General features: G+C 39.0%; 1 protein-coding gene across 4 annotated transcripts in view; it reads left to right on the forward strand.

Moving 5' to 3' along the window:
• The window catches only part of HDX (highly divergent homeobox), a 44,253-nt gene extending 30,430 nt beyond the window's left edge, over window positions 1-13,823 (forward strand). For all 4 annotated transcript variants that reach the window (XM_035541889.2, XM_050713494.1, XM_050713495.1 and 1 more), the window contains 5 exons: window positions 3,692-3,899; window positions 6,937-7,016; window positions 9,850-9,933; window positions 12,045-12,167; window positions 13,180-13,823. In XM_035541889.2, the coding sequence (XP_035397782.1) occupies window positions 3,692-3,899; window positions 6,937-7,016; window positions 9,850-9,933; window positions 12,045-12,167; window positions 13,180-13,305 (621 nt within the window). In that variant the 3' untranslated portion in view covers window positions 13,306-13,823. The remainder of the gene's footprint in view (window positions 1-3,691; window positions 3,900-6,936; window positions 7,017-9,849; window positions 9,934-12,044; window positions 12,168-13,179) is intronic.
• The last annotated feature ends 216 nt before the right edge of the window (window positions 13,824-14,039 follow it).

The raw sequence follows: 14,039 nt of genomic DNA on the forward strand, positions 1-14,039 counted from the left end.
GAGATATCCTAGAAGAATTAAAACCATTATCATTTCTATTGTGATTAAGATTCAAAGAAACCTCTCTAAAAATACAGGAAAAATATTTTTCCATTAATGCTGATAGGGAAAAATAAACATACATAAAAGAACAAAGGGTTGTTTTAGGATTTACAGCTTTAGCGTCGATGACCTGCTTCCTGAGAATCACTCCACATCATCTGCTCCAGAGGTGGGGAAGTTTGTTAAAGTGTCAGTTGTTGCCACTCTATTCACAATTACCAGACATCACCACTCTGAATCTGTGACTTATTCACTCAGTGCTTCTGTTCTTCAGAAAATAGTCTGACTGTCTTTGCAGTTGGTACAAAAATGTCATTAGTCTTCCCTTCCCATCATAATGGGCATGACGATTGTGACTAGTCCTTTCAGCCTTTGTCGTCTTTTTCCACCTCTCCCTCAAAATTTTGACATCAAAGCAGAAGAGGAGATAGGAGCCGTTATTTGAGAAAGACAGGATGGCAACTAGTAAACTACTCAGAAATATAGGAGGAATATAAGGAAAATGCATGGTAATTTTATTTAATAGAACATAAAGCTTTCATACATAAAAGGTCATACGTAAAAGGTCCTAATCACCTACCAAAGCAAAAGATGAGGTAGGAGCCCTTATTTGAAACTCCTCTTGTGGCCATCTCTGTTGGATAGATATATCAAACTGGTACCAGAGTTGGTTTCAGTATTGAACACTGATCTGATTATTTATTTGCGTGTTTTCCTAAGCGAATCTGAATTAAGAAAAAATTAAATTTCATTTTTTGGAGGTTTAGAAGTATTATTTTTTTTTTATCTTTAGAGAACAAAGCTTCTCCATATTTTTCGAGCTTTTGTTTTTTGAAAGGTGAACCTGTTTCCGCTGAAAACGTCTCAAAATAGACTCCCAGCTCTATAGTACCTTACTAATAGGACAGGAGGATTGACACCCTTTCTTAGCCTCCATTACTTTATTTCCTTAAGAACATCCTTACTGGCACACAGAGGATGGCAGTACGAAGCTCTGTGCACATCTTTCAATGCTTCTGTCTTCAGGGCAGACGTACCAGGCTCAGATAACTCCATAAAAGTCTATGGTGTGTATGAATGAATGAATAAAGAAAAAGATTTCCTTTCTTCATAGTAGCTGATTGTTGTTACCAGTATCTGACCTACCTCTGCCTGTGGTTCCTCTCTATAACAGACTTGAGAAGTTAGAGTGAGATTTAGGTTGGTCCTGCATCATGCTGCGCTTTTTTTGTTTGTTTGTTTCTAAGGGCTGAATTTATGCTACAGGGCATGTGTGATCTTCAGTGCTTCCTGTTGTTGGTCCTCTTAAGGCACACTGTGCGTCCCAGATGTGGATAGGAAATTTCCGTAACGTGCTGTGGAATCTCTCCTAAATTTGTCTCGGGCTCTGTGTAGGCACAACATATTATGCCTCTTTCCTTATGTGCCAGCCTGGGTTTTCTTCAGGAGGGAACACGAATGTCTGGAGATTAGAGTGCAGTGTGCTTGCTTTCTCATAGTCAGGACGCAGCGGTGATGTATTCTGAGGCCTGAGAGAGCCATAAAGTCTGTGCTCTGTACTCCATGCTCAGCCAAGAAGAGTTGCACTAAGAGACTCTTCTGGAAAAAAGCTCCCCACTTTCAGTAAAGGTACAGGCCTTGTTGCCTTTGGGTGTATTTCCCTGCACCTTAAGTTTTAGGTAGGTAGTGTACAACTAGCAGCTGTTTCTCCATTTCTGACGTAACAAAATGAAAGTAAAAATAGTAATAAACACAGAAACATAGATATATATATATATATATATATATATATATACACACACACACAAAACAAGTATATATATATATATAAGGTATGTATTAGAAACATATTGTTTATACATTCATATAAATTTATATTACACATTTCATATTTACATAACTATGTAAAATAGTTGTATATACCTATTGTATCTTGCTTCAAATCAATTAAATGCACGTCTCCACTTTTCCCTTTCAATAGCTTTTTCAATGGAAATTCATTGGTTTTGGCCAGATAAACTTTGCTTTTCCAGAAGTACAAATGATTGATCCTTATGACCCCGTGCTTGCTTTAAAGATTGCCAGTGCTATGAACATACCAGTATTACTGGAAAGGTAAACTTTGCCACCATGCAGAGTTCCACTGGATTTGATCGCTTACAGTTGCACAGGGCATTTGCTGGCTGCTTCTGCCAGGACGCTGCCCTTTCTTCCCCAGTTCTTGCTGCTCATCTGTTCAGATGAAGCAGGGGAAGTTGCTGCTGAGTTCATGATGGGCTGCTCTAGGTAGGCTTAGTGAGTCTGATTACATGTATTTTACAGATGTTTGAGGTTTTTAAGGAGGTAATATTTTAGGGGTATAATGAGAATTAGCTTTTTGTGTGCTTGTTTTGCATTCATCATTGAGGAAATTTGGAGTCGGGAAAGCAAAAATGTGCTAAGCATGTCATTTTTTTCGGCACTGCTCCTGTCGTCTCATAGACACTGTGGAAGGGGAGGAGAGCCAGGTCAAGAAGACTAGAAGTTAAAATAAGCAAAGAAGTTGTTTCCTGGCTGTGAGAGGACTTTTGGATGCCAGTGAAGAATTGACTTTGGAGTAAAGTGTCGGGGAACAGGAGCTGATAAGTAAAGCTGAAACTGGATGAGATATCAGAAGCCTGAGTAATGCAACAAAAGGAAGAGAGTTAAGCGGTAGAGGTACAGGCAACTCTTCCTTCATCATGTTAAACTCTATTTTGAGTCTTTAATAATTTTAGCATAATTTTTTTTCTTTAGAATTTATCAGAGAAAGCAAGTCAGATTTATTGGTGTAAAATGAACCTAGAGCATGCATACCTATCTGGTCATGAATGGGGGTTTCCAAGTTGCCTGGTCCTGGCCCTGTTTCATCTCCCACTACTGTTATACCTTACTGCAAGCAAATTTTCTTAAAGACTCGTCTTCCAGTCAAAGAGGAGTGAAAGATAATGTTGCTTTGGGCTTACTTCTGCCAAAGTGTGTTCCTTCATCAAAGTGGAGTGATGTAGAGCTACCACCTTGGACAATTTATTGTATGCTGTAGGAAATCCTAGAATAGATGGGCCATTTGGGTCACTGGATGCTTTAGTCCCGCTGGAAGTTGTGGAGTGAGAGAGCCTGAATCAAAGATCGTGTGTTAAATTCATACAGTAACTTAGGTAGGGGTGGACCTTACAAGGTCACCTAATCCTACTCTTTATTCAGAGCATGACTGACTTCGAAGTGAGGTCAGGTTTTTCAGGACCTTGTCCAGTAAGGTGTTGAGTACATGCAAAGTTGGCGATTCCAAAACTGTGGGCAAAGTGTTCTGGTGCTGAACTACCCTCACTGTAAAACTTTTTCTTTTTTCTTAATTCCAATCAGAATTTTCCTTGTGTGACACCTGCAGCTGTTGCCTCTCTTCTCTTGCTCTGCACAACTTTCCCTTTTCCCTTGTCCTGGAGGACTAAAACTGAACGCAGTACTCCAGGAAGCAGCCTCATGAAGGTCAAATACTGGGGAATAATCACCTCCCTTGGATTGCTGGCTATGCTCTTGTTCTTAGAGTGCAGATGTGCTAATTTCACTTGGTTGTGGGCCTGTTGCTTTTGTTATAGTTTCTGATATCATTCATGTTTATTTCTCTTGCAAGACGTGGATTGGGAATCGAAGACGGAAATACCGTTTAATGGGGATTGAGGTCCCACCCCCTAGAGGAGGTCCTGCTGATTTCTCTGATCAATCTGAATTTGTTTCTAAATCAGCACTTAATCCAGGAGAGGAAACTGCTACTGAAGTGGGGGATGATAATGATAGGAATGATGAAGTATCAATCTGCTTATCTGAAGGAAGCTCACAAGGTATTTGACAATGCAGTTCCTACTGTGCATATATTTTTAATTTTATGCAGTGTGCATGCTTTGGATTCTCTGTTGTACACAGTCAAAAATGTCTAAAAGTGTCTAACAGTTGCAAGTTATGTACCTTGGCTGTGCTGAAGGTATTGTTTGGTCTCTTCTTTTACTTCTGTATGAGTTTTGTTGATATTTTTATCTCAAAGCTTGCAGAAGCCTTTTTTCATAAGACCTATGTTTCTGCCAGATTCATCAGAAGTTAATCACCAAGTTCGCAATTTGCTGGAGCAACTGAGAGATGCACACAGTACAAATGTACAGGTCTCACTTCCTTAAGGAGCTGGGTTTTAAGAAGAATGCTCTCTGCTAACTTGCCAGTTCTGCTCTGCCGGCTTGAATATCCGTTCGTGTTAGCGTGAGCCTCATCAGCAGTTCTTGTCTTAACAAGCACTGATGGGTGTGAACCTGCTAGCTCGGAGGTGACCAGAACTATGTAATTACAGTTTCCATAATAAACTCATGCGGATGAGATATGCTCGGAAAATATATTGGCTCAAACTTGGGCTTGAACTGAAAGAGCTTCAGACTACGTCAGAGCGTGGCGGAAGGTGTCATTAAGCTGTCTGAGGCGTGTGTACGGTCTCTGGCAAGCAAACACAAATCTGCCGAAAAGATCAAAGTCAGTAGCAGGGGACCGTTCAGGAAGCCTTAGAACTGCACACACAGGGTGCGTGTTTATTCACGGTAAATTCCATGATCTCGACTGATAAGTGTCTTGAACTTAATTCCCTTTTTACTCCACCTCAGAACCGCATGACCACGTTGGCTAAATCTCTCCCTTCCCCTCTTGTACACTGGTGCTCTGGGCCTAGGGTCGAGGAACTGCTGCTCTGCACGTTTCACTAGCTTCACAAGCTCAACTAATTGCTCCCAGTGCTTCTGATTAGAAGAGATCAATAAAGCCTTTGCTCTGTAAACTGAAAGAAAGTCTGATCGAGCGCATGCTATTTCAGCTTAATACGCCAGACTTGATCTTGTCATCTTGTCCGAACAATTTAAAGGAAAGAACTAGAAAATGGAGAACTGCTGGGAATGAATTTGTGATAGCTTTGTCATATTGCACTGTAAAGAGAATAATATGATAAAGAAATGGGTCAAATGATTGAAAGCCAAGTGAGATGCAGAATCTGAGTCCTTGATTTGCCTGAGGTGTAGAAGGAGCTGATGTAGTCAGATCTGTTTGGAAGAAGATGGTAGTGGGGGAAGAATCTGAGCTTTTTGCAGCTTAAAGTGAAAAATAACACCATATTTGTTGAAAGACTTTCTTAAAACAGGGCAGAGCTGTAAGGCTATGAATAAATAGATGGCTACAAGACATAAGGAAGTGTAAGAAACCTATAGGATTTCCACAGCATCCAGAAACCCCTCTTTCATTCTACCACAAGAACTGTTTGTTTGCTCCTGCAGCTGAAAACAGTAGGTTTTACTACTGCAGTTCAGTTTGTTTTGAACTTCCTGGAAAATACTTACAGCAATAATCTTGTATGCTATTCAGCCACAGATGCGTGATTGATTGTAATATAACTTTTGGTCCTAATTAAACAACAAAACAAACAAACAACCCCCCCAACTCTCAAAGAAAGGATATTTTTAGTTGCCAGTGTTGGTGACACTAGCTTTTAAAGAGTAGTGTGTAAATATTAAAAGAGAAGAAGAACAAAAAAAAAAAAAGGCTGTACTCTGAGGCAAAATTAAGCGCTAAGATTCTCATAACGCCTTGCCTTTTTTAAAGGTACGTTAATTGAATCCATAGTTTGTGTAAATGAACACAGCTCTGTGGAGGCCATTACAGCTCTGCCGGTTTGTATTAGCTGAGGATGAATTTTTAAAGACTTTGAAGTGCTGCAGGGAGCTGGATTCAATAGCCAAATGGAGTAAGGGGTGAGGCAGGGTGACGGAGCCGCTGGTGCTAGGGCTGCTGCAGTCCCTGCGAGCGCCTCTTCGGTGATCTTCGTCCTGTGAGGGTGGCCATGTGGCTGTGGGTGGCTCCTGCTTCACACTTCTCCCTTTTGCCACCACTTGCTTTTGTTTCTAGCAGAAGTTTTGCTTTGAAGTTACGGCAGTGGCAGATGAAATTTAGCTGAAACAACTTCGGGTTGCATTGTAGGCGCCCTCCACGCCGCCTCTCCTCTGCTCCCTGCTAGCTGGGCCAGTGGCCCTATGACGAGAGCTCTGCCGTGCATTTCCCCCGAGTAGCCTTCCTGTGAATGGTGGCATTTAAGGTTCTTCGCAGAGCACTCTGACTTCTGTGTTTTGGTGTATTTCCCAATTTGCTGTTTCTGTGAACCACTTTCTTCCGGACTGCACATTAAATGGGGAGGAACTAAAGTAAATCTGAGAAACGTACTTAATCGTAGGAACAAATGTGCTTTTCTCACTTTTCCTCTTGGCCATAGTCAGGGCTGATAGAATCATCTCAGCTTGTGGCTGGGACTGAAGGTTAAGATTTGCTGTCTTCAAGTGCGTACTTTACTTTTACGTATAAGAGACAAGCCTACATTTATTAGGACTTAACAGTTTGCCATACAAGAATGAAATAATCTGCATGATTGGTTTTCTGTACAGAAGTAGTCAGCGCCTGCGAGAAGGGGGTGGGATTCTGACATGTACCCTGTAATTACAGGGCATGCTGGAATTTTCATGTATTAATTTATTTTTTTAAAAGTTCTGGGCACCTCTGATGTGAAACACTTCATCAACTTTGAATATTCCAATGTGAACCTAAAACTAAGAACAGTTTGGAAGGTTGCAAGAGAGTAACCGATACTTTTTCTGTCTTTTCAACCAGAGATTGTCATGACTAGCCTGAAAAACTTATGATACGATGTCTCGTTTAATGAGATATACGGTATTTTTTTTGAGTAGATACTGATAATGACTTTCTTTTTGTATCTAGCAGATGTGACATATTTAGTGGTAAAGACTACTAATGTTTCTTAAGCATTAAATTGAATGAAATCTGAAAAATGATTTATTTCTGCAGAAGAGACAAATGAAGGTCTTCAAAATGAAGAAATTCATCACAAAGAAGATGATCAGAATCCAGTATCTGCTGATAATGTGGTATGTATACCTTTCCTTTTCCACTAATAAGACCTCCGTAATGTCTAATGTTGAGGTTGCTGTCCAACACCAGTGTTTTTCACTAGGTGAAAACTTCGTTTGGGTGTGCTGAGAACCCTTCCTTATTGCTCGAGTGCTAAAAGAAATTGTACTTAAAGTACTAGAAGAGAGAATTTTGCACGTTCAGTAGAAATTGAATACTGCAGATGTTTCTGTATTATAACAGTCTGGTGTTCTTTTTCTGGAGTGCAAAGCACAATGCTTGAGTAGTGTTCTATAAGTATATAGCATAGTAAAACAGTAAGAATGAAATAAAAATAAAAATTGAAAATGTTTTCTGTAGCTTTGAGAAAGTCAGATATTTGCTAGTGCTTCCTCTCTATACCTAACCTTGAATCTGTGAGATAAACCAGGGTGATATGTACTCTTCGTTCCCATAATCTCGATAGGGCATTACTTAGATGATTGTTGTTTTCTCACTTGCATTCGCCTTAATTCAAACACAGTTGTTCTTGCTGTTTTTAATTGACTGCAGTGAGACTAGGAAGGAAAGACAGAGGGAGGAGTCATGGCAAATAATGCAATATGTCCCTTTGTTTAGCCTGCCTTCTCTCAAATTAGAAGAAAGGAGAGGAGGAAGAGGAGAGAAGACCCCAAGTGGTAGGGTATTTTTTATCTTAAAAAGTTATCTAGAGAATGAACAGGGGATGGTTCCAGTTCCCAATAACACTCTTATTGCAGTCAGAGACAACAGTAGCTCAGAACATGACTAAAACATTTGTTTTACTTTAATCACACAAAACCTGAAATGGGGAAATGAACAGGAGCTTCTCTTTCCTTTCTCTTTCCTCCATGTGTGTGTATATATATATGTTAAGGAGAATGTTTAATTTTTTTTTTGTTACTGTAAGATCATCTTTTGGATAAACCGAAATCCCACAGCTGTATTTTCTGTGGCTTGTCTGAATAGAAGCAGCAGCCTTTTTCCTTTCTGTTTACCTTAGCAGCCTGCTGTGACCCTAGATATAATCACTCAGGCTGCTGTGTTTGCTATGGAGATGCAGAATGTGAAATGACAAAGGTAAAGGTTTGCAAAGGTGATGTCCAAGAGACTCAGTTCTCCAGTCTACCTAAACTCCAGCATTATATAACTTGTCACAATAAGAGGAGCAAAAAAGATGACTACTTTTTTCATACTCTGTTTTGAAAACACTAAGTTGTTTTTTTTAAATATTTGCTATTGAAATTGGAATTGCTAAGAGAGTTTTCTTATTTGAAATTCTAATCCATTCTTTCCCCTGCTATCTTAAAGTGTATAATTATAAGACAGTGTGACTGTTTGGCATTTATTTAGAAACTTTTTCTTCAAGCTGAGTCTAAAACCAAAAATATTGAGATCACAGTGTTACTCAGTGTATGATACAGCAGCAGATCTTTGTGACATTAAGCCTTTGAAATGCTGTCACTTCAGCTGGGTTGTCAGACGCTGAAGGACAGAAAATGTGTTTTTCCCTCACTCCCTTCAGCACATGCTGGTGAGCTTGGTGGGCTCTGCTAGTGAGAGCGATAACCTCTCTTTATGGATTTCTCACAGGCGATGAGAAGGAAATTTCCAATGACAGGTCTGCAGGTAGATGGTAGAAGAAACACATCTATGATGTAGTGACGAAAGCTTCTCTGAAATAATACCTCAAGAACTAATGATCAGAGGGTATTGTGTCAGTGTGGGCCCTCACCCACATTGTATTACACAGCATACTAAATAACGTAATAAAATTACTTTAATCTATTATATGCAGTCTCTATTATAAGCATACAGCTACCAAAACAGTGAAAAATAGTAAAAACAACAAAACAGCCAACCCCCTCTTCTTACACTGCCACTGCTTCCCCTCTCAGAGACCCAGTGAAATTTGTAGTTTTATCTGAGCAGTGATCCTTCTGAGTTCTCGGCTAGAAATGCCAGTCTCTTGTTGCTATTTAATTCAAATTTGTTCCATCTGTTTGAGATCTAATTTAGATATGAATAAAAATAAAAATCTTACAGGTGCACTAAAAACATGTAATTTTTGTGTTTTCTCCTACGGAAATAATTTTTTAATTTTCTCACATAAGAAGTCCGTCTTCTGGGGAGAAAAAGCATGATGTGTAGAAGTGAGTGAATGTTTTAAAACTTGAGATACGGTTATGTTGTATTTCTATATTTTAAACAGCATAAAGTTGGCCTTTAACATTTTAGTTTAGATATCTTTAGAAAACCCAACATAAAAATCTCACAAGAATTGTTGCAAATTAAGGGAAAATGTCCGTGTTTATGCATTTGGGACTGTCTTCTTTATCAATGTCTTACACTTTTTAGGGCGTTTGACTTGCCCTATGACCAAAGTAGGCCAAAAGGGCACCTCTTCTATTTCTTTGGCAAGAAGTAGGTCAGTTAGGACTTGCCTGTCACTTGCTGTAATGTCTTTTTTGCTCCAGAGGAATAAACTTTGATAGTTTTTGCTCTCTAGGAAGTCTTCATCAACGGCTTATGGAATAAAATGCAGGCCATAGTGAGCCGGTATGCGATTTAATGCCAAAATCGTGGTGGCACTTAGCTCCTCCTCTGCACACGGCCGAGTCACCGCGGCAGCAGCTCTTAGCACAGCTTCAGCTCGGATTCCTCTTGTGGCTGAGGTGCATGATTGCCACCTAATGGGTGCTTCACAATTCAGAACTGTTCATGAGCAAACAGGTCCTCTTCCCCTCATCCTGTCCCGTCAGTTCGAGATGCAGGTTGCTTGGCTGATTTACACATTGCGTATTTGGAATGAACCCTCTATTTCTGTTTCAGAAAATAGAAATTATAGATGATGAAGAAAGTGATATGATAAGTAATTCTGAAGTGGATCAAATGAGTTCTCTTCTGGATTATAAGGTGAGTAATTTGGGCTGCGAGATGCTCAGCAGGCTAGTCCTTCACAGGAGGTGCTGACAGGTCCGTCTGCGAGGAATTCTGCAGAGGCTTGTGGGAGCCTGCAGCTCCCCTGTCAGGAAGCCATGGCACCACACATCATCCCCGCAATCACATCTCCTCGTCCCATTTATGGGGAGTTTACCCTAATTTTAGTGCAGAGGGAGGCAGGAGAAACTCCATTTGTGTGGAGCAGCTCTGCTACCAGAGCTGCAGCCATCTGCAGCTCCTGCCACGTGTCCCAAAACAAAGCAGCAGTTTCCTTAGCATCTAAAACAAAACTTTATCTTCCTGTGCCAGAATTGTTCTTTGGAGCGCTATGGCATGATTTTAAATGCAGCATGTTGCTGCCAGCTCTGGAAAGGGACATAACAGCTGGAATCCTCTAATAAAATGGAGGGAACAGAGAAATAAGTTATCCTAACAGTGTAGTGCAGGACGTGTCTGTAAGTGGTAGTTGTGGGTTGGAGGAAAATCAGTTGGATACCTGACAGCTGTTGTCTTCTGCCAAATGGTAAAGGTTGTGTGTGTGTTACTGCTCTCAGACGAGTTGCCACAGTTCTGTACTGTGTATTGAGCGGGTTTTTATGCATCTAGCTAAATTTTTCCATTAGGTACAGGTATGCTCTACTAATGATAATCGGTTATCAAGATAATAAATAGATCATCTGTTCAGAACAAAAATTACTCCCTCAAGCATGATTTTCCTGGTAAGGGCAGTGCAGAATGAATATGGATAGGGAATGACCTTTTCATAATGTCACCTGTCACCAAGCTGAAAGGCTTGTTGTGACAGCATGCCCTACAGAATCTTGTTTGTTGTTTTGTTGTTTGACATTGGTGATTAGTCTTTGTGGCGACGTGTTTCGCGCATAAATCTGAATCCCATCTTTGGCTGGCCAAAATCTATTGCTACATAGGCAACTTGTTTCTATCTAAAAGATAGAAGAGTTTCTATCTAAAAGAAAGACATTAAGCTGATTTCCTTATGAATGCCTTAAAATCAGAGCCCAAATATTTATCCCTTACTCTCAGAGCTGTTGTGACCTGAAACAGTACGGTGAGCAATGTTTTGATTGAAGACACCTGAATTTTCAGGATGAAATACAACAAACAACAACTACATTTGAAGGCTTGTTACACACTTACCATTCATCACCCACTTTCACCTTTTCTTACCAACTGAAGTTGAACTACAGCCAGTCTAGCAAATGGAAGCAGGACTATCAGAGCATCGTTCTGTATTATGACAAAAATATTTTTCTTAAAGCAAAATGTTAACTTTTGTAAGTTCAGTATTAGAATCTGTTTATGTAACTATTTACTGCCATCAAAACCAGCCATCAAGGAACATTTTATATGCAGCACTGCCAACCTAATTAGTCATGTGGTTGCCTAATAAGGGACTGCTTTTTTTTTCCTACTTCCTTTTCATATTGAAAGGGAGAAAATTAATTTTAGCTTTACTCTGCTCAACAGATAGATTTAGCATTTGAATCTTACATACCAATCAGTTGGTAAGTTTGAAGGAAAAGAGACACTTGTGATAAACTGAAGTATGTATCAAATCTGAATTTTTAATCAAGATGTTTGTTATTTCTGTATAAAAGAAGTGATTTGCATGCACAGTGACGTATATTTATATGAAGGTTGGAAAAAATGTCTTTTCATCCACACTATATAGAGATTACTAATATTACTCCATTTTTGTACATATGTTGCTATTTATTCTGTAACCTGAGAGTTCCTGGGGAGGTTGGTAAGCTGCTGCTTCATGATACAAAGCTGGGCTGCACTAGAAAATGCTAGTAATGAACGCAGTAATTCTGAAATGCCTTGTCTGCTTGTAATGTGATTTGCCATTACACATCTGTTTTGGAGGGCAGTGAGAAGCGAAATGGCATGTGCCATTTTTTCACTTAGTACTGATTTTGGCAGGCATCATAACATGCAGTTTTACCTATTTTCACTAAAAATAATTGAATACAAATATGTTTAGGTGTCATTACAATGATACAGTACTTATTTATTCAGTATTTATTATTTCCAGAACTTCATGTAATTTTCCCCCACAGAATGAAGAAGTCAGATTCATTGAAAATGAGTTGGAGAATCACAAACAGAAGTATTTTGAATTACAGACGTTTACTCGGAGTTTGATACTTGCTATTAAATCAGATGATAAAGAACAGCAGCAGGTGAGTCTTAAAGTAGAGTTTAGTAATGGGAGGTATTTGTCATTTTGTGTTCTGTCATTTCCTTGTTTTTATTCCTTAGTGCCCAGAGGCTCCAATTACGATTAGGGCAGCATTGTGCTGAACGTCTTGCAGACAAAGAAAAGTTGAACGTATAAAAGAAACATCTCACAGTCTACACAAACAATGACATGGGGAAAGTATTACTTTTACAAAGGGACAACCAGTGCAACAGCATACACTGAGCGAATTTGATTCATCTGTTGTGAGATGGGTCTAGGAAAAAAAGCCAGACTTCTTCAGTTTTACTGCACTGCATTTCATACCTAGCACTTCTTGTAATATTTGGTTGGATCATGTCCTGTATGACTAATGTTCTCTTCTTTTTTCTTTTTTTAAGGGGTTTTGTTGCCTTTTTTTTCTCTTCACCTTTACAGTCTGCAATTTTTCAGGTGTAAAAATAGTAACTATAATTTGCGAGAAAGAAACTTAGAACACCTCCAAAATAAATTTGTCTTCTAGTTGTTTTTATAATTCTTTCATAAACCAACGTGAACTGAATATAAAGAAAAGTGAACTTGAAGTCTTTTGAGATAAATAATGTAACAGTAAAGATCTTGTACACAACATCTATTTCTATCCCTTGCATGCCCACAGTATAGCATGATTATAGGTACATTAAAGCTTTTGCATGTCCGAAATATCTGAATAAAATAAATGAATATAGATCATGTGGTTTTGTCCAGTTTGGGGGAAAAAATATTTTGAGTTCTTTAGAGAACAACTTAAGTAACTTATGGGATTGTTGTTCTAAGATGCTCGTCTTGGACAATGTTCTTCTTTTCAGTATCTGTCAGTACTGACCTTGCGGGGGTTGGTTGGTTGTTTTTAAACCATCCAATATGAATGCTGACCCAAAAGCTCAACAGTTTTTTCACTATATGTTTGAAAGATATTTAATTGCTGATATAAAACATATACCTAATACTGCACTGTAATATTTCTTAAATTGTAGGCACTGCTCTCAGACTTACCTCCTGAATTAGAAGAAATGGATTTCAATCACACGTCCCCAGAGCCTGATGATACCTCATTCAGCTTGTCGTCTTTATCAGAGAAAAACGCCTCAGACAGTTTGTGATTTTTTTTTCAATTATTTTTAACTGACAAAAAGAAACCCCGTGTAACGTGTAGGTTTCAAGAGAACAGCATTTTGCTATCCACTGTTCTTCAGTCCAAAACAGAAAGCCCAAGGTGAAGTAGACCTGCCTGAAGGATGACTGTAGTACGTAATGGCTGCAGTTTGCAGTGTCAAGAAGTTTCGAGTGTTGCTTTTGCTAAATGAAAGAACCGTGTGAGGAAATGTTTCACTTTTAGCAGTTTGGCCTTGATTAGGATAACTTCTGACTTTCAAGAATAACCCTTGCTCTGTAGCGAAGTCCTTTTGAGCAGGGATCCAAGAATGGAAAACAAATATCCTATTATACAGACAGCTAATTTTTCAGAGTAGCTTGCTCACCAGTCCCAGTTTTAATATTTTTCTCCATTTTTACTCAGGTAGGCGGACTAAAAATTGGGAATCCAAATAAAATAATGATTTTTTTTTGAGTTGTGCTTGAACCCTTTGAAAATCTGAAATTAAACTAAAGTGTTCTTCATTACATGACTTCAGATTATTGAATCTTCTATTTTCTGACCAAAATAGCTGAAAACACTTTGAAAGCCTAACTGAATAATTTGAATTACCATCAATAAATTATTAATGTACAGAAGCAGTCCATACGTGTTGTAACAAATTAGATTGTGGGAAACCTGAGAGCTGTGGAATGTGACTTTCTGATATTGTCACAATAGCAATGGGTTTAGATATGTTTA

The sequence above is a fragment of the Cygnus atratus genome, chromosome 13, assembly GCF_013377495.2.
Source record: "Cygnus atratus isolate AKBS03 ecotype Queensland, Australia chromosome 13, CAtr_DNAZoo_HiC_assembly, whole genome shotgun sequence".
NCBI lineage: Eukaryota > Metazoa > Chordata > Aves > Anseriformes > Anatidae > Cygnus > Cygnus atratus.